A 21,566-nucleotide genomic window follows, 5' to 3' on the forward strand; every position below is an offset into this window, starting at 1 on the left:
TTTCTCTTGTTTTCATTTGGCTAATGGCAAATGCCGCATGCAGTTCTATGATGCAAAGAGGTGCTCATTATGATAATACTAACATATAATTATCCTAGAAGCATTGCTTATGTGCCAATTATGCCTAGAGGCATTGCTTATATCTAGTAAAATATTTATGAGTGTGTACATCCCAGGAAAAGTGGAAAAAAGAATTCAGAATAACCAATATAATCAAGAGTAGGGGAATTGTTAAGTATATTTTACTACATAAATTCATTTGTGTATTTTACAGGCAATAAAAAAAAATCACATTTTTAAATTAATATTATGATGTGAGAAAATGCCCCTGATGTAAATAGGAAAACAAGACAAAACTATATGAAGTCAACATGGATGTGTGCATGTATATTTATATGTAAATAAAACAGGAAGGAAATAAACTACATATTAGCAATAATTACCTGTGGGCAGTAAGATTTTAAATTTCACCTTTATACCTTTTACAGGTCTTAAATGGGTCATTTTGTAGTAAACGTATGCATGTATTTAGCAGGGTGTTTGTGATGATCAGTTTATATATGTGGAAGGTGTTGAAGCCTACAGAAGCTACTGCAGTTTCAAAAACAATAGAGTTAGGTGCAGAAAATATTGCTTACTCCCCATTGCTAAAGCACTGTGGAAATAAAAGGAAAAATAATATAAAAGTATTTCTGTGAATTTTAAGGTATTTCTTATTTTATTTGTAGATCAAATAACAGGATAGCAGATCTTTCTTACACAGTGACTCTAGAAGATTACGGACTAGTAAAAATGCGTGAGATTTTTGTTTCTGATTCATCTCAGGTAAATATAATTGAATGTTATCAAATTATTTTTTAAAAGGAATCTAATGTGCGTATGTGTGTGAGTGTTTAAATGTACTTTTTGGTTCATCTCTTAGGGTGTGTCTGCCATACAACAAAAGCCATCTTCTCTTCCTCCAGCACCTTGTCCTTCAGAGATCCAGACAGAGCCTCGTGAAACCTTAGAATACAAAGCAGCACTTGAACTAGAAATGTGGAAGGAGATGCAAGAAGATATATTTGAAAATCAGGTTACTTTTTAAATGTTACTTTAAAAATTCTGTTTTGTCTACTTTGTGTATTTTTCCTTCTCCATAGCAAGGTTCAATCTCTAAGTTCTGTAGGTACTTTATCTAATTTCTTTGAATGTCAACAATGCCTTAAAAAAAAAAATTGAGAATCAAAAAATACCTGAAATGTGGCAACTTGGCAGAAGCCACTCAGAATTCTGTCAACTTTCTTCATGATTATTGGGTAAAATTAGGAAGTTACTCTTTAAATTTCATGTCCTCATTTGGCATACGCTCCTGGAACTTGCATCATTAGTCTACAAACAAGAGTTAGAAAGCACAACTCACTGTTAACTTTATACTTTCCTGAAGTGAACTCAAACGGATATTATTTGCCTCAGGCATCCTTTTTTTTTTTTTTTAAGAATGAAAAAGAATGCGTGAAAAAATCCTATTAGTGACAACTGATTCATTTATTTGACATATTTGGGGTTTTTTGGCGACTTTATTTTTCTTTCTTTTGTAGCTGAAGCAGAAAGAACTGGCTCATATGCAAGCTCTTGCAGAGGAATGGAAGAAAAGGGACCGAGAAAGAGAATCACTAGTACAGAAAAAGGTAGTAACTTGTGTAAAAGTGAGGAAGAAAAGGAAGAATATTAATGATAGTATCTTCTATTTGCATTAAAGATAGTCTCTGGAAGGAATAACTAATTATAGTGGTGATATGTTGGCATGGAAGAAGTGGATGGTGGCTCTGGATAGAAGGGAGGCATTTCACTGTAAAGTATTTTGTGCTTTTGGAGTATGCAAATGTATTACCTATTCAAAAAATATATAAATATAGGCCAGGTATGGTGGCTCACACCTGTAATCCCAGCACTTTGGGAGGCTGAGGGAGGATTGCTTGAGGCCATGAGGTTGAGACCAGCCTGGACAACATAGTGAGACCCCCATCTCTTAAAAAAAAGTGTGTGTGTGTATGAATATACAAAAATGAATAGAGAAAAACCCTGCTGATGTATAAAAAAGAAAAAGATAGCACATTTCAATATATATATAACTACATATTATAATCTGTAAGTTAGTAAGATGTCTCAAATGTTTAAGCTATTTTTAAGAATTATGAAATAAATCACATTTTAAAAAATGATAACATGAGACCATCTGATTTTATTCCTGAAGCAAGAGCTTAATATTTGTCCATTTACACTCAAGTTATTAAATAAAACAACCCTAACAGTTAGACTTTCTTCAAATATTCTATTAATAATTTTAGGACGTTAGAAATACTCTTAGTGGTTAGTCAGTATTCAGCTTCAGGTTTGAGGGGATGGCTCTACAGGTCTCCAGTGCTCCTTCTCTCTGTAACCCCCTCCTCTCATCAACTCTAGTTGCCTCAGCCTCTCTAGTCTCCATTCCATTTTCTCGGCTCAGCAAGATTGCTAGTGTCTGTTTGGGTTCCCCTTGCTTGCGCTACAGTCTTCAGGCAGTAAGCTAGATATATTGTAGGGGTTGCCTCATTTATTTCCCACCTTTTAGGGATCATCGTCCTGTGCTGCCAGTTGCCCAATGGCTGAAAACAGTTGTTTCATAAATGTTGTTTAATTTGTGTTTATACTCACTCATAGGTGGAAACTGAACAATGACATCACTTGGACTCGGGAAGGGGAACATCACACATCGGGGCCTATCATGGGGAGGAGGGAGGGATTGCATTGGGAGTTATACCTGATATAAATGACGAATTGATGGGTGCTGACGAGTTGATGGGTGCAGCACACCAACGTGGCACAAGTATACATATGTAACAAACCTGCACGTTATGCACATGTACCCTAGAACTTAAAGTATAATTAAAAAAAAAAAAAAATTTGTGTTTATAGAGGAGGGCCATTTGTCTTTTATGGGTGGAAACAGAAGTACACAGGCCTTTGATTTTAAAATAACCATATCAGCTTTTTCTAACTTAATTCTCACCATTAAAAACTTGAATAACCAGTGAACTTTTAAAAAAGCTGAAAGACAAAAATAAGAGTACATCAAAGTCTCTATTCTTTAGAAAAGTTCAGATAATCCATATTACAATAATTTGAAGCCCTGACATACATTTTAACATTATACTAGTTATCTTGTTATTTAAGAGTGAGTTTTATATTAAGTAGTATTTATAGACCTCACCTATTAGATATTCATTGAATCTGGGGAAGCTGGAAAATATCATTTTAATTTTTAAACTTTTTAGCCTAGCCTTTTAGACAAGATGAGTTTATCCTTGAACCATTTTTCTTCATTGCTGTTAAAGAGTATTTTAGTATTGAGGTCTGCAAAATTCAAATCAGGAAATACTTGAAAAGTTAATAAAATTAATAGAACCGTGACAAAAATTCAATTTGTGCCATAATTAAACTTTCTGTGAAAACTCACCAAGTAATTTTTGGTTTATTGTCATTTTGGTAATAATGATCTTTTCAGCTGAAATTTGTAATTGGTTTCCATTTATACAGCTTCTACTCTTTCAGCCTGAAATGATGAGTTCCTGGCTAGTTAATAACTCCAGTCAGAAAACAATGTGATGCCTACCTAATAAGTGATTGTGCTGTTTACTCAAATTAATCATATAGTAAAGGTAGATTTGAGATTGAGATTTGTCATTTTCTTTCAACCTAAGTGCATTTTTGAGACCAAATACTTTAATTCATTTGTCTTAAAGTATCCTGTCTTGCATGGGATCAGTTTTTCTTTTAAATTTTTTCAACCACTGCAAAATCAAGTCAGTAGTGAGAAAAAAAAAAAGTTGCTTTTCGATATGATCAATTATTTTAAAGCTAAATACTCAGACTCTCACTGTAGTATTTTTTAAATGTCAATTTTATGTGAGCCTTTTCTGTTTATTTTTGTTTTGTTTACCTAATTTTTTTTTTTTTTAAAACGATGTATAACTTCTTTCATACTTTGAAATTTTACCTGAAGGAGTAAATCTATACATGGTTCATGTTCTGCCCTCTGGAGCAACTGAGATATACTCTGTCTAACATATGACTGTCCATCAGATAGCTGAAGATAGTCATTACCCACATAGAAGGAAGACCTCAGTTCTACATAAGGGAGCATGAGGAAGTGTTCTGTAGATAAGATCATGCTTTCCCTTTGGTGAAGATTGGTGAATATTGCCAGGTACACTCAAAAGGTATTCCAGACACAGCCCCTATAGCAAAGGGCAAAGAAGTTTGAAATAGACTCTGCATTAAGAAAATTATAAGTGTTTGATGTTGGAAGAGGGGAAGAGGGGAAGAAAGAGTGTGCCTCAAGAAATAAGAGAAGTTGATGCCCTGGAGAATAAATGATCTCATAATCCATTATGTAGAGTTTAGACTAGATACTGTAGGGTTTTTTTAACCAGGCCTTCCTGAGAGAATGAAGCCCTTAATACCCTAAGGGATCCATTCTTGGTAATAAATTCACTTTATCCTATGCATCTAAAATGGTAGTTATGTACCATTTTAGGAGAGGATGGAGAAAATAATTAAATCATTTTCTGTGTTTTGTGGTTCAGATGATAAACCCTCGTTGAGAAAGGTAGAAATACCAGAATTTTTTTAAATGGAGATTTTTATATAAAATAAGATCATTAGGTTTTCATTCTGTAACAATAATTCTGATGGAAGTATAGTGGATAGAATAGAGGAATGTGAAACTAACGTCCAGGAGACCAGGACAGCAATATGTCTGAAAGAAAACGAAAGCCAAAAACTTACAGTAGCGAAAGGTTATGGAGAAAAGGTGGGTGTTGTAGAGATGATTTTAAGGAGGTTTAGGACCTCAAGCACTAAGACGTCCTCATGGCTGCTCACAATCCTACTGCTTTCCCTAGTCAATTCATTTTCTCACTCACCAAAACAGTTAGTTTTTGTCTTAACAGACAGTCCTTCCTCATCCTTACTCAGTTTATCTCTGTCTTTGAAACACTTCCTCTACTTGGCTTCTTTGACTATACGTTTGTTTTGGGCTATACTTTACTACTGTTGTATTCCGCTGTGTTCACTGGTCTCTCTTTCCTAATTTTCATGCTAGATTCTCCTCATGTTGGCTTTATTGGCTTGTCCCAGAGCCCTGTCCTCAAATACCATCTTTTCTTCTCTCGGTATGCTCACTCCTTTGATGATTTCATTCACTCTCTTGGCATTATATACACCAAGACACCCACCACACACACACCCCCATCCCCTTACTTCTTCCCTGGACTCTGCACTTGGCTATTTAGTTGCTTACACTACATACGTGTTTCAAATTTAACAGTCTTTTGTTTTCATCCTCTGTAAATTTAGATTAAGTCTAATATATTAGAGGATGTGGAAATCATAATATATGAATAACAGTTAAAATTTGTGTTTATCTTGGAGAAGAAAAAAGACCAGGAGGAGGAAATATGGCCATCACCACTCTCAAATTCATAAAAACACATTTTTTCTTTGAATTGGAGGATGTAAGTTGTGACTTTCCTATTCTCAGGTCCTGTGTTTCAGTGAAATGATACATATTTTTGAATTTGTGTGTGTTTTAAGTTTGGGAGAAGGTAGGTAACTTTTTTTTTTTTAATACTATATTTTAGGTGGCTGAATATACTATTCTAGAAGGAAAACTTCAAAAAACTCTAATTGACTTGGAGAAGAGAGAACAGCAGCTTGCTAGTGCGGAATCAGAGGTATTTCATTCATCTATCATATTTTTTTTTTTTTTCCAGCATAGAGGGATTTCTTGCAAAGTAGAAATACTATTTTGAAAGTTAGGTGCAAAATAGTCCCAAGAGAGAAGGGATTCAGGATGGGCTGCTTATAAGAATGAGACAGCAAAGACTGGAACTAGAGGGATTCCATTTATGGGAGTCTTACATAATTATTTACAAAGAGGTGGAAAGTGGTGTTATTAGTAAACATGTCATCTATCATATATCTTTATTTCACAGTCTATATATGAAATTCTTACTGTTTATTACTTTGTGCTCTATATATTTCATGAAAATTGTCTTTTAGACATGCAGAAAACTGCTGTTCAAACCGATGTTCAGCATATCTTACATATTAGAATAGGTAGAAAAGTATGTCAGAGTGTTTAAACTTAATAGTGTAGATATGTTCCTAATATGAAGGCTCTATTCTGTGTGATTAGGCAAGAATCAGACGTTTCTAAAAGAGAAACTTGGGCAAATTTGCTTACACAATTAAAAAGGTTTTATTCAAATGGAAATGTTAAGTGGTTAGGGTTTTGAAGTGAATTTATACAAATTGTTGATGGATTTTTATATGTGTGTATAATAGTATTAAACAGTGATTGAAAATTTATAATGGTACACTTGAACATTAACTTTCTAATAACTGAAAAATATGTGAAAATAAATTTGTCAATATCCTGAACATTTGAGTGTATAGAAAGATATTGGAATGTTGAATAGTATAATACAGCTAGTAATAAACCAACCTCTTAAAGATGCCTTTGTTTTAAGCTTCAAAGAGAAAAAAAGGAACTGCAATCAGAACGTCAACGGAACCTGCAAGAACTGCAGGACTCTATCCGTAGGGCCAAAGAGGACTGTATTCACCAAGTAGAACTAGAAAGGTTAAAAATCAAACAACTTGAAGAGGATAAACACCGCCTTCAGCAACAGGTTGGATAACGTACTTGTCATCTTTTTATACTTAGTTTATTTGCATTCTAGTAATAAGAGAAATAGTTCACTACTAAAAAGTGGTAAAATTCACAGTACTTTAGACTATTAATCATATTTATTGCACTGAGATTCAAATATACTTTAAGTTGGATCTTCTAACTATTTTGTGTGAAATTGTGCATATTTCAGGTCATTTCCAACTTAAATCTTTTTCTGATAAGTCTTCTTTAAGCAAACAGATATTCTTCATGTAGCACTAAACCAAATTCATTTAAGGACCAAATTTAGTTAAGATCCAAATTTCATGAGAGAATTGTCAGTGTTCCTGTTTCCTCCCCTCATACTCAGTAAAGCTGATTGATATGATCAACACTGTTGTCCTTGTTTTTGTATTTTCTCAACTTCCACATCACCACTCTCCTTGTTTTTCTCTATCTTTCTGGCCACCCTCAGGCTCTTTTGCAGGCTTGTCTTCCTTTAACCATTGCATATTGGACTTCCTCCAAGCTCAGGACTTACTTTCTGCAAAAATAATCTTATTCATGATTTCATGCCCATGATTTCAGAGACAATCTGTACATCTGGGGACTCTCACATCATATCCAAGACCTTACTTTGCCCTCTAGACCCATATATCTGATTGCATTTTTGTCATCTCTATTCAGATGTCTTAAAGGCATTTAAAACCCAATGTGGCCCTTGTCTCCATACTTGACCTTCTACCTGTAAATGTTCTTTGTTTGAGTGATGGGCCCCTCTAATCTACTCCTCATGTTGTAGCCAGAATGATATTTTTGAAATTTGGGAATCTTGATACTCTCCTCTTTAAAATCTTTCAGCATTGTCTCGTTGCTCATAGGACAAAGATGAGAATCATTGCCTTGTCCTGCAGCCCTCTGCATAGATCAGAGCCTGTCTCTCTGACTTCATCCCACACTCTCGTGCCTGTGCTGTATACTCTCTGGCCATGCTTGTCTTCCATCAGTTCCTCAGGCATGCCATGCTCACTTCACCCACAGGATCTTCATGTTTGCTGCATTATCTGGGCCTGATGTACTCTGTTCCTCTTTCGGTTTTAAGCTAAAGCATCACCTACTCCTAGAAATCTTCCCTATTTCATGCTCCCCAAGTCTAGGTCAGGTTTTTATTTTATGGTCTCATAGGACATTATTCTCCTATTCTTTTTCTAAATTTATGATATGTCATATCAGTTTGTTTTTATTTTCATTAGCATGATAATTTAATCAGTATCAGATTGTTTGCTCCATAAAAACTGTTCTGGTTTATAGCTGTATCCCAGGAGTCCAGGCCAGTTGTCAACACATAATAGGGGCTCAATAAATATTTGCTAAAAAAAAAGAATCAAGCTGTTAAAAATTAAACTTATCTTTCTTGAAAAATTCCAGTGTAGATTAGATATGTATGATGAATGCCTCCCAAGTCTTCAGTAAATTTTCTCATGAACAGTTTCCACAGCAGCACAGGGCCATTATTTAGGTGGTTGTAAAAATATGAATTTGATTGTTACCAAGTAGAGTAGATTCGTTTAAAATACAAAAGATAAAGTTGTAAAAGTGAGCCCTTGTGGGATTCACCAGTAATGCTTCTCTTCTTCCACTTAGCAGGAGGATTCAACCATCTAGAACAAAGGCTCTTAACACGTATTAGAGTCACCAGGAGAGCTCTTGAGAGATATGCATGTTTGTACCTTGTCTAAGACTGGTATAAGCAAGGCATGGTGGTTCACACTTGTAATCTCAACACTTTCAGAGGCCAAGGTGGGAGGATTGCTTGAGCCCAGGAGTTCGAGACCAGCCTGGGCAACATGGCAAAACTGCACCTCTGCAACACATATGAAAATGAGCCAAGCATGGTGGTGCACACCTGTGGTTCCAGTACTCAGGAGTCTGAGGTGGAAGCATCTCTGGAGCCCAGAGGTCAAGGCTCCAGTGAGCCGTCATCGCACTCCAGCCTGAGCAACAGAACGAGACACTTTCTCAAAAAAAGAAAAAAGACTTGCAGATAGTGTTGTATATTGTGTAGTTTACTTCTTTGTAGGAATAACTAACTTTGGTGGGAAGAACTGGTATTTTGGAAAAATTACCTGGAGCACACTTCTATTCTTGAACTACTGTTCTAAAACCTGGGGGAAAAAGGGGAGGTAAGAAGGACAGGAGACGTTACCAAGATGCCCAGATTGCTAAGTCCATGACTGTAGACGTATCACATTTTAGGTATGGAAAAGCTCTTTGGGCCCTTACCTTGACCATGTTATGTGTATTATACACACAATTCTAACTAGACTGGCAGAAGGGACAGTTAAACACACTGTCAGTGAGAGCTGATGAAGGTAAAGTATCTGTACTCAAATAGATTATAGCAGGCACCGGAACTCAAATCACTATATTTATGGATCACTTAGCAAAGGAAAAAGAGCCCAACATGCCTTGATAGCTTACTGCTTTATAACCCTATTATAACAAGAATTGTTTATGATAAGGATCTGGAATTGTGAAGAAACTACCAAATTTAATGGTTTCTTAGCTTTTGTTTAAAACAGAAAAGTGAGAGACTTTAGAAAGGTTTCTATTCAACTTTGGATGTTAAAAAATAGGTAAACTTCTGTCATATGGAAAATTCTCATGTATGGAACACCACATTACCTAAAGATGCTAGATAAATCCTAATTATTACTGATGATTTCCATTTTTGCCACATATTTTCTTAGTTTTAATATTTCAGATTTAGGTAAGTCCAACGCCTTAGGGAAGAGATAATTGGTTTATCTAATGATGGATAGTCATAGCAGTACATGTTTTTGGAAAACATCTTCAGCAGTCTTTGTTCGCATTTCGAAAAAATCTCATTCAAGAACATCTTCATACCTTTTTTTAGAAAAAATTTGAAACTGTTCTAAGAGAAATTTTAATGTTCAGTCAAGGCTGACTGTCGTATCATTTTGTTTTTCAGGAAGTATTGACTGCTTTAATGAAAGCATTATTCAAGGGGATAAAAAAGTCTAAAGTCGCTTTTTGCCCCTGCTACTGACTTAGCTCACTAGGTCTTTGACACTACCTCAATTATTTAGCTTCTTTGACTTTCAGTTTTTTTTTTTTTTTTAACCTTTTAGTATGAAGGAATTGAACCAAATAATCTTTAAATTACCTTAACTTGTAATAGTATCTGAATTTGTAAAATTCATACGGTACCAAACTATAGAAACAAGAAATGCTACATTAAAATTGAGCTTATTTTTATTTACATGGATACTTATCTGGCATATCTGTAATGCTCAGTCTTTTTTTGGCAGGGGGTCAGGATTATTCATTTTTTTCACATTTTATTTTCATTACATTGGGCCAGGCAGAGTCATGCACCAGAGTATTGATGATTATGTTATTCTTTTGCTTTCAAACAGAATTGGGATCCAGGTTGTAACTGTCTCTAAATTCAAGATCTGGAGCAGAATCAGAAGAGGTTGACCACTGCTGCTAGGGGCCAGGGGTCTCTGGGAAAAAGGAGTCAGCGTGGAGCTGACAGTGGAGGCCGTATGTTCCAGCGTGGAGCTGACAATGGAGGCCGCATGTTCCAGGGCTCCACTGGGGTACCCGAGGACCTTCCATGTGGCTCAGAGGAGCTCCCCAAAACACAGGCCTGGATTAGAACTTAGGAATTGGAAGGACGACCACATTTGTAAAGACAGAACCTGAAAAGATGTCGTCCTTCCATCTGTATCCCAGAATCCTGTGTAGGCCTTCTCCTTCAGTAGAGGGCCGGGGTTGGGTTGTTGGCATCAGAGTAGTCCGGTAAAAGTCTGGAAACTTGTCACCGTCTCTTCTTTATGCTCCTGTGCTTTGGACACTGGGCAGTTGCTTTAGACTATTCCTGATTGTTCGTCCTCAACTCTTCAAATTCAAGAAATTTCCATTCTTTTATAAACTGAATCTCCCGGTCACTCCTTGATTTACTTAACTGGGCTGATGGTTTTTCTGGTTTCTTTTTCCTTCTTTGTTTTCTGAGGATTTCTAGTAATTTTAGCCTGAAATCTTTTTCTCTGTTTTTATTCCTGAGTCTTCTCCTGAGATTCTTTTCCACTGTAGCTGTAGGGCCTAATCCTGGGTTGGCAGAGAACTTGCACTTACTCTGCTCTAATGGAATCCAGGAGAGACAGAGTTGCCTTAGTGTTGAAATGTGTTAGCTCATCTCTGCTTCTGTTGGTCTCTTGCTGAATTTTTTCTTACATGCGACATCTTAAGAAAAGTGTAAAAAAAGTATATTTCTGAAGGTAACTTTTAAATTTGACAGTTGAGCTTTACCAAAAACATTTTCATGATACTATTTGATAAGAAATTTCATATTCTTCAAAAGTTTTTGTATCATCAGTTGATTTACTGAATTTTTAATTACTAAGGATCTTTATTTTCCTCATTATACCCTAGCAGTTTTCCAGATTTTCTACTATGAGCATGCTTTAGAATAAAAAAAAAAAAAAAGACTCTGTTGAATTGAATTCTTTATTGTTAAACTTTGCATATCATTGTTTTGAAATGGCTAAACTTTTTTTAATACAGCTTAATGATGCTGAAAATAAGTATAAGATTTTGGAAAAGGAGTTCCAACAGTTCAAGGACCAGCAAAACAACAAACCAGAAATCCGTCTACAGTCTGAAATAAATCTTCTCGCCTTGGAAAAGGTACACATGTTAATTTTGCACAGTTTAACTAGTCCCAGTGATCAGTTTCTAAAATCAGTAAATAATGTGTATACAGTGTAATAATGTTTTGCTGTAGTGTTCTGATGTCAAATAAGAACGCATCAGAGAATTAAAGGCACATGATATTATTAGTACTTGAATTTCTTGGCTTATGTCAGTTGTAGCTTATACAAATTAGAGTCCTTGGTTGCAGACGTCTCAGAATTGACTAACTCTAGTAAGGAAGGAATTGACAAAACTTTCAGGAGGCTAAAGAACTATGGGCAGGATAGGGGAAGCAAGGCATAGCCAAGATCCTGTCAGAAAACAGTCTACTTTGGATGCTCCTGTTGGTGCTGTCACTGGATTCCCTGCCCTCTGATTCTAGTGTCATGCTGTTGAACTGTTGTGTGGTAGCCATTGTGAGTATTCTCTCCATGTATCACCCTTGTAGATTCGATGTCCTAGGTAGGAGTATTCATTTGAACCACAGACTTGCACTCTGTCTGTCAGCTAGAAAGAAGGGATGGTTCTCTTATTTTGTTTTCTATTGTTGGAAGCCATGTTCTTCTCATTTAAATTGAGATTCCTCCACAAACAGAATGTTCAGGTGCTAGGCATTAAAAATAATGTCCATTAGACAATCTAAGTTTGACAATATGTGTTCTTGCATTTTGTGATTTGATAACTTTTAGGCATGATTTTAAAAATATAGCATTCAGAGGAAAATAACACAGGTAATACATAGGAAAATTACCTTCAAAGTTTAAGGATTTGATTGTGCCAGCCATTCCCTGTCTTTTCCTACTCAGCTTTGTGTTGAAGACTTCCTTGCCCTCATAGACTCGCCACCAGGGGGCACTAGCAGAAGACTGGTGGGTGGGAGTTGGATCTATGCTGCAGTAGTTTTTTCCATCTCTCTACTTCCTTTATTTTCACCGGCAGTAGTAGAATCTTTTTATGGTTCCATGTCCCATCAAAGAGCCCTTCTCTCCAGCTTCCTTCCTCACTGTCATTCTAGTTCACTGGACAACAGAGCTCTGGTGAGCATTTCCTTTGGGCATTTCTATAGTTTGGCTCTGTGTCCCCACCCAAATCTCATCTTGTATCTCCCATAATTCCCAGATGTTGTGGGAGGGACCCGGTGGAAGATAATTGAATCATGGGGGCAAGTCTTTTCTTGTGCTGTTCTCCTGATAGTGAATGAGTCTCACAACATCTTATGGCTTTAACAAATGGGAGTTTGCCTGCGCCAGCTCTCTCTGTGCTTGCCGCCATCCACATAAAATGTGACTTGCTCCTCCTTGCCTTCTACCATGATTGTGAGGCTTCCCCAGCCACGTAGAACTGTGAGTTCTCCATTAAACCCGTTTCCTTTGTAAATTGCCCAGTCTCAGGTTTGTCTTTATCAGCAGCGTGAAAACAAACTAATATAGGCATCATGTTGACATTCAAAAAGTTTCAAATGTTGGAGCATTTTAGATTTTTGGATTAGAGATGCTGAACCTGTAGTAGTAGTTTACAAAATAGGGCTGATACGAGAATGCTGGAAGTAAAGGTAATTTTTGGCCATATGGGGGAAGGTCTTAGATGCTAAGTGAAAGAATTCAAATTTTATCTGGTAAGAAAAGTCAGATGTTACTCCCAAGTTTGTAAGATTGTTGTAATGGATGTTAATATAAATGAGTTTTGATGAATCGTAATCAGAAAGCAACACTGGGGGCTGCGTGCAGTGTCTCATGCCTGTAATCCCAGCACTTTGGGAGGCCACGGTGGGCAGATTGCTTGAGCTCAGGAGTTCAAGGCCAGCCTGAGCAACATGGAGAAACCCTGTCTCTACAGAAGAAAAAAAAAAAAATATATATATATATAATGTATGTGTATATATACACACATACATGTATATATGTATATATATAAAGTACATACACACTAGCTGGATGTGGTGGCATGTACCTGTTGTCCCAGCTACTCAGGAGGCTGAGGTGGGAGGAGCACTTGAGCCCAAAAGAGACTACAGTGAGCCATGATCCCACCACTGCACTTCAGCCTGGGCGACAGCAAGAACTTATCTCAAAAAAAGAAAAAAAAAACAACAAAGCATTGGAGAGTGAGAGATAGACTTCCATGTTTGGGAAAATGGACTAAAGAATAACAATCACAGCCAAGAGTACTTTGAGAGAAGTAGTGTCTGGTGCCTGCTAAAGTGTGGCAGGGAGAGAAGGACTGTGGAATAGCTTCAAAATCTTTTACTTAATAAATCCAGCACTCAGATCCTTAAAGCTTACGTTGAGATACTATAATCTGATAGTAGGCTGTGGAATAGATTCCTTTAGGAACTTTTAATACTTATTGTGTACTTTCTCTACTTATTTCAGAACTACCATAATCCAAACTAAATTCTAAACCTTCCAAGGCAGAAACCATGTGATAGCTATTTTCATATTACCTGTTCTTAGGACAGCACACTGTACCTTATAGCACCGAGTAAACATTTTGTTAATCATGATGATGAACCAGCACCATCTTTGCTACTCAGAATTTTCATTTATTCATTTATTCAGCAAAAATTAATGGAGGGCATGTTGTCATCTTGTTACAAAACTGTTTTGAGATGTTAAGTTGCTGCTAATCATTCCACCAGCTATTTATTGAGTACCTTCTGTGTTACTAGGATTATAGTTAGTCTTGCATTGAACAAGACAGATTCCTCAGGGAGATCCATTATAGAGGAGAGAGTAAAAAAATAGCGAGGTCATTTTTGTTTATGTCAAACATAAAAGTAATAAAAAAGGTGATGTCATATTGAATGTGGCAATGTAGGTGGCCTGTCAGGATAGATACTACCCCACATGAGGTGTTTAAGGAAGGCCTTTTTGAGGAGGTAACTAACATTTTAATTGGGACCTATGAGAAGAGAAGGAGCTAGCAATGTGAAAAGCTGTGGAAAGTGTCCAGGGAACAGCTGCAAAGGAACTGAAGTGGGACTAAGCCTGGATTGTTTGAGGTTGAGGACGAAGGCCATCCTAGAGCTTGAGGGAAGGAGAATATACAAGATGAGGTTCAAAGTATGGGCCATTAAAGCCATGACAAGGAGTTTAGGTTTTTATTCTAATAGAGTTATAGTATAATAGTCGTTAACAGTATGAAAATGAGCCACATCACTTTGGTTCAAATCCTAGCTCTGCCACTTGGTTTACTTCTCTGTACTTATTTCCATATCTTTTAAATGGAGGTAGTAAAGTAATAAGGTTGATGACAGATTTAAATGACTCAGTATTTGTAAAATGCTAAGCACAGAACCTAGGACATTGGTTTACTTAAATCCTGTGTTTGTAAATATAAGAGTTAAGTAAATAGTGAGATACCATTGAAGGGTTTTAAGTAGGAGAGTAACTTGATCTTTACATTAAGGAAAAAAATTATTCATCTAGTGTGTAGAAAATGTGTGTTAGAGGACAAAACCTGTCTCTCTGGCTTATGACCCATATATTCAACTGCCTACCCAACATCTTTTCTTGAATGCCTTAGAACAGTAGTTCTCAAACTTTTGGACTCAGGGTCCCTTTACTGATGATCACTGTATTAGAAACGGGAAAAAATACCTAGATAACATTTTTATGAAAAATATTTTCTAAAACAAAAAATTGAGAAGAGTAACATTGTTTTACTATTTTACAAATCTCTTTAGTGTCTGGATAATAGACATCTGAATTCTTATATCTGATTTTGAATTCACTCTGTTGTGATACTATACATCATGTAGCCTCTGGAAAACTCCAGTGCACATTCATAGAAGAATGAAAGTGGAAAAGACAAATAATCTTTTGGTATTATGAAAATAGTGTCCATCTCCTGGACCCTTGGAAGGTCAGTCTTCAAGATATCCCTGAATGTCCAAAACTAAACTCAGTCATCTCCCTGAAATACATTTTTCATCTAGTGTTTCTGAACTCAGTAAATGTTTCTGTAGCCTGTTAACTGCCAAGCTATCTTGGGGTACTCTTATGCCCACATTGATTTAATTGCAAGTCTTAATTGATTCTTTTTCTTACCTGTTTGGACAGTCTCTTCATTTTTCTGCCAGTGAACTTGAATCCAGCTGCACATTTCCCACTTCTAAAGTATTTCTGTGTTTATAAATACAAATTCTGTTGTACCTACCAGAAATATTTAAAGCACTCATTGGATAATATCACATCGATTCTCACAAGATCTATTACGTAGGTGTCTAAGAGTATTTCGCTTTTACCCTGGGGAAATTTAAAGACCAGAAATCAAAATAGTAACAGAGATATTATCTTATTCATCCCTGAATATAGACTGGTTGACTATCCACGTAATATCCACGATAAAAATAAATTTTAAATGACTTTTAAAATTTCTTCCAACTACGCTTTTATCAAAAGGATAAAAATCATTAAACGTATTAAAGGTATAAGCAGTACCATGAGCTTGCATTGAGAGAGAAGTACATAATTGATTTGCCTCTATTTTAGACTTAATACATTCATCCAGCGTGTTGAAGTGCCTGGTGAAACAAGGCTTTTCAGCTCTTCTGAAAATTCCTTGTAAATCTTTTTGGAGCCAGAAGAGGGCAGAATCTTATTTCTTAAAATAGTGACAAAGAGATAATTGCACAAAAAGAAAGACCCAAGTTTAAAAGTATCTGATTTAATTTGTAAGCTCTGGTTATGTCTGACTGAGAGCTTTTTTCTTTTCTCATTACCTATTCTTTTCAGTGTAATATGCATATTCCTATTTCTTACTGAAATTGTCTAAAAATAAGTTAACATATAGTTTTAGCAAATGGAATTGTTGATTCTTTTTACAGGTTGCGTATCCCTTATCCAAAATGCTTGGGACCAGAGGTGTTTCCAGTTTTAGATTTTTTTGAATTTTGGGATGTTTGCATTGTATTTACCTGTTCAGCATCCCTGATCTGAAAATCTGAAGTCTGAGATGCATTTCTTATGTGTCATGTCAGTGCTGAAAAAGTATTGGATTTTGGAACACTTTGGATTTTTGGATTAGGGATACCCAACTTGTATTGTGTAAGAAGTGAGTATTAGTTTATGGTTTTCTTTTAGTTAGGAAATTTTTAAATATATATATAGCTTAAATAATGGGGACTTTAAAAATGAAAGGTGGAAGGCATGTAATTTAGTAGGGCCTACAGAGGTTGAAAAGACCGAAGATATATTGAAAGAACATAGATATTTTTAATTAAGCTAAAATTTATGTACGTAAGAATATTTGGCGAGTATCTACTATATGCCACCCCTGACTTGGAGCAAATGGGAAAGTAAGAGAAAAATCAAAGATAGGAAGAGAAAACTTACATTATCCTTTTGGGACTTCCTTTTGTGACTTCACTTAAAGAGTTCGTAAAGTAATTGGGAGATACTCAGAGAGCAGTAAATGACCTTGAATAATCAAACTGCAAGGAATGTGATAGAAACCATTTGGTGTTCGGAATCTAGTAGTTTTAAGACAGCTTCATGTAGAGGTAGAATCTGAATTGAGCCTTAAGATTTAGGTAAGCAGAGGAAAAAGAATTGGCAGTCTCAGAAAGTAACTTGGGCAAGGAGTGGGGAAGACACAGGGGACACAAACCTGGTTGGAGTAGATTTCCTGTTGAGGAAAGCAGGTTGAGCAGGTAGGACAGATACTATATTTTGCAGTGCCTTCAATCCTAGGTCAAGTAGTTTAGGTTTAATACTGTGGATAAATAGTAGCTACTATAGATTTATTTAATAGTGGTTTTTACAAGATTTGTAGATAGAATAGATTTGAGGCTGGGGAGGCTGGAGAGACAAGAGACCCTCTTATAGTCAAGATGAGTTGAGAAGAACCTGGGCTAAGGAAGGTAGTGGTAGGAATATAAAGGAATAGAATTTGAAAATATTTCAAGAGAGAAATGCAGAGTTCCTTGTGACAGAATTGATCTGGGAATAGCAGATTAAGAGACAAAGACAATGCCATATTTCTAGTAAAGAACTAGAATTGTAGGTGTATCAAGGGTAGAACTAGGGAGATTGGAAACCAGTGAATTTTCATCTATGCTTTGAGTTTTACCAGCCTCTGAATGGACTGTAGGTCCTGAGCTGAGTTTTTCTTTCAGGAGTATATAACTTGGCTTATGGTCTATTACCTCAGTCATGACCAAGAAAACCTAAGGAAAAATATAAGTACAAAGGATTCCAGAAGTTTAAATCTACTTACAGTAAGGGCTCTTAAGAACCCAAGGTCTTTGAATGTCTTGAAATTATAAAATTTTAGTTGTGTACATTGTTTCTAGGAATTGGGTCCATATATTTCTTTAGAATCACAGAGACATCTATATCTTAAAAAATAAGTTAGGAATCGTTGATTTGGGTGTAGGAATAAATTAGAAGAATGAGGTTTGTGTCTCAGATTTACTAGCTACAAGATTTTATTAAGAATAAAGAAATTACATCTATAACTATACCTGTGTTTTAAATTAGTGTGACTATGCAAATACAAATTATTTTAATAATTATGGCAGAACAGATATAACCTATCCACAATTTTTTCTGATGGTGCATTGAGTATAAATAATCGCTCTAGGTTCATCTCTGGCCTAACTCTCATTCTTGGGCTCATCTAGTATACTAGACCTTCTCCAAGACCCATGGACATGATTGCTTATATAATTGAATACTATCCTCTTATCCCACAGGTATAAAAATATTTTTTTCTTTTCTTCTGAGGTATGGCCTCTTGTTAAATTAACAAGTAGTAGGTATACATCTTTGGGGCATAAGTAGAAGAGATCATCTTCAATAATCTCAGCAGTATTATTCAGCTTAAGATGCTTGAGTCTAGTTGTGAAATGTCAACACATTTAAATCCAAGCACTAGGGATTTGTAAAGCAGAAAAGACCTTGACTCCATGTAGTCATATATTACTGCAGAAAATGTTCTGCACTTTTGTGAAGGGAATTTGGCCATCTGCTTTTCCTTTCATTTTATTTTCATATGAGTTTTCTGAAGTTGGAAATTTTGGACAGTATCTTCATTTTTGTTTTCCTGTAAAATACTACAAGCTATATGTACAGGAAAAACTAGACTTGATATAAAAATTAGACTGGTTCAGAGTAACAGTGTTTTACTGTAATTCAGGCAGATTATTACATTATCACTTAATAGTAAAACTATCTGTTGGCTACATGAATTTGTTTGGTGCTTGGTTTGAAACACTGAGTACATTCCAAAACATAGCCAAGTTGGCTTCAGTTCATGTACAACAGATTGCCTGCTGCAAGTATAAATAATCATATTCTTAATTGAATCACTTTAATGTTTTTCTTTATATATTTGAGGAAAAATAGAAAATAGAATGTGTGTTATTAAGGAACATTATTTTTCTTACTCTTGGCTTTATGTTAACATTCTTAAAATATTTTTGACTTTGTACTCTTTCTTAGTAAACTGCTTTCTGATAAAACATTTCACTGTTTTCAGAGTTTCACAATTTTGCCAAAATACAGTTATAAAAGCATCTCTGCTGGCTGTCTTCATAAGACAAAATTCCATATGAAGATAGGCCTCCAAAAAGAAAATTTGGCTTCTAAGATTTAGAGTGCCAGCTAAATTGGAATGTTAACAGTTAGAACTGTTTTTTGTAAAAAATGAATGTATTTCTCACTCCATGATCTTTATATAATATATATGTTTAAATACATTTATAGTAACTGTCTGGAGGTTAAGACTAATTCAGTTCTTTTTAGGATAGACTGTTAGGCAATAAAAATAAGACTATATTTTAAACAAGAAAATGTTCATGTGCCATAATATTTATAGTAAATTATATAACAGTTTTAGATGATGTCGTATGTTACACTGTATAAACTCTTTTCTTAAGCCAGACTCTTTGTATATATTATCTTTCAGTGGTTGTACACAGTGGTATAGTGTTTCACTTGATATGATTTTAATCACTGTTAGGTTGAACTTGAAAGAAAGTTGGAATCTGCAACTAAGTCTAAACTGCATTACAAGCAGCAGTGGGGACGAGCTTTGAAAGAACTTGCCAGACTTAAACAGGTATGTAGTTTATATAGCTTATTCTTTTTATATCTTTTTCCCTTGTTTCTTTGCAAATTCGCATGTTTGGCAATATCTGTTACATTCAGATGTCTGCATTTGAATATTGCTATTTTTTGAGATTAGAGGTTTTTATAAAAATATGTTATAAAGGCAAGATCTTTCTTTTTTATAGTTAGAAACTGAAACAATTGTGTCTTTTAAAAAAAAAATGCCAGCTATCCCTTTCCCCAGAAGAAACTGGGAATAATTTATTTTACTTTCACTTATAAAACAACCACTCTTTTCTTTCTTAGGATTAAACTTTCCACTGGGAGTGCCTTTTAGGACGAAATTTAAGGATAACTTGAACATTTTGTCAAGTTTAAGAATATATTTCAAATGTTATTCTTAAGACACAGTAATTCAGTCAAGAAAAGGAATTACAGGGAATTTTTGCATGATTTTTAAAGAGTTTAAAAACCTCGATAGAAGTTTTCTGAATTGTTACATATTTTTTTCTTTCCTGCTACTAATCAACAAATGCTGCATGTTTCAGAAGAAATTAGTCTTAATTTTGAACATATTTGATCTGAATCATTTGAAGAAATTATGAATAAGATTTTTATTTTGAATCTAACCCTAACTGACCTTAAATCTTTTAGAGAGTAATAATGGTTCGTTTATTCCAAGTGCACTTTTACTTAATGTGTCAGTTTTATTCTGAATGAAATTTCACACATAGGGTCTTTCAGGTTTGTATATTTCTTAATGTGTCTCCATAACCGTCAAATACTATTAAAAATCATTATGCTATTATACTAAATGCTTACCACTTTCATAGAGTACTACCAGTCTACATGAGAATTAAAAACTAGGGTAGATAGTTTACCCTAACATAGATGACAGAGGAGTTGGGATTGTAAGCATTACAAATGAAGACAGGTATATATAGATATAAAATAATGTGCCATGTGACTATGTTAATACTGACAGGACTAAGGATAGACATTATGTGTAGTACTAAGAGTCTCCTATATTGAAAGCAGTGTCTTACATGTATAATAAGTATAAAATAGTATTATACCAGGTGTAAATCTATGCAAGACATTGGCCTTTCCATCACAGAGCTGGCAATTTAGTAGTAAGGAAGAAACAACCATAAATATAAAATTCACTGCCTAACAGTAAGAGCCTTGACGCAGACCATATAGAGTACTCGGGAGTTGGCAAGGTGTCATGGGAGAGGAGGTGTTCGTGATAGGCCTCTGGAGATAGATACTTAAGATTTTAATAGAGGAATTGGTTGTGATTTAGGAAAGTAGTGGGGGAAATGTGAATATAATGAATAGAATGATCATAGCAAAGAGGCATGAAGTGGGAAAGCATAGGCTGTTCTTATAAAACAGAGGAGGACCCGTTTTCTAAGTCATTTCTGGTGATAAGGGCTGGAACTTTAGTAGCAGTAGGAATGCAACAAGAAGATTCTTGTCAAAGGTGATGCCAAGGGCCCAAGCTTCAGTGTCTGGTCCAGTTTTGGAAATATAGTTACGAAAAAGCTGTTTGGAGGGTGGGAAGGAGATGGGATTTGCAAATTTGGAAGTTTTAATTTTTACAGAATGAAATTCGGCTACCAGTTAGAAAGAATGATTGGGCTTAAAAATAGACATAAAGGAGTCCTTTGCAGAGGTAGTGTTTAAAGTTGTGCCAGCTAGAACTTGGAATTCTTGTGTTTAAGAAAGAAAAAAGAAAGCTAATGAAGGAAATAACAACTAGAGAAAATGTGAAGATCATTATGATGATACTGGTAGAGCAATTAGCGTGTATTGAAGGCTTACTTTGTGCCAGGTGTAGCACTAAGCCCTTCAGAATTTATCATTTAATCCTGACAAAGATCCCTATATAGCAGGTAATATTCCCGTTTTATTAGGTTGGTGCAAAAGTAAAACGGTAGAGGTGCAAAAGTGAAAGTGGCAAAAACTGCAATTACTTTTGCACCAGCCTAATAGATGAAGAAACTGAGACTTAAAGAAGTTAAGTTTCATGTGATCACATAGGTACTAAGTGATAGACCTAGCATTGAAAGCTTTTGAGGAATCCAGCC

General features: G+C 35.4%; 1 protein-coding gene across 5 annotated transcripts in view; it reads left to right on the forward strand.

Moving 5' to 3' along the window:
* Positions 1-21,566, forward strand: part of CEP120 (centrosomal protein 120) — a 77,013-nt gene that overhangs the window by 37,810 nt on the left and 17,637 nt on the right. For 4 of the 5 annotated variants that reach the window (XM_033181426.1, XM_033181425.1, XM_033181427.1 and 1 more), the window contains 7 exons: positions 729-825; positions 923-1,075; positions 1,581-1,670; positions 5,664-5,756; positions 6,555-6,716; positions 11,291-11,413; positions 19,385-19,483. In XM_033181426.1, the coding sequence (XP_033037317.1) occupies positions 729-825; positions 923-1,075; positions 1,581-1,670; positions 5,664-5,756; positions 6,555-6,716; positions 11,291-11,413; positions 19,385-19,483 (817 nt within the window). Of the gene's footprint in view, positions 1-728; positions 826-922; positions 1,076-1,580; positions 1,671-5,663; positions 5,757-6,554; positions 6,717-11,290; positions 11,414-18,004; positions 18,117-19,384; positions 19,484-21,566 lie in introns of all 5 variants that reach the window. The other variant, XR_004430112.1, reaches the window with a different exon arrangement.

This window comes from Trachypithecus francoisi, unplaced genomic scaffold, assembly GCF_009764315.1.
Source record: "Trachypithecus francoisi isolate TF-2019V2 unplaced genomic scaffold, Tfra_2.0 Lachesis_group2, whole genome shotgun sequence".
NCBI classification, from domain to species: Eukaryota; Metazoa; Chordata; class Mammalia; order Primates; family Cercopithecidae; genus Trachypithecus; species Trachypithecus francoisi.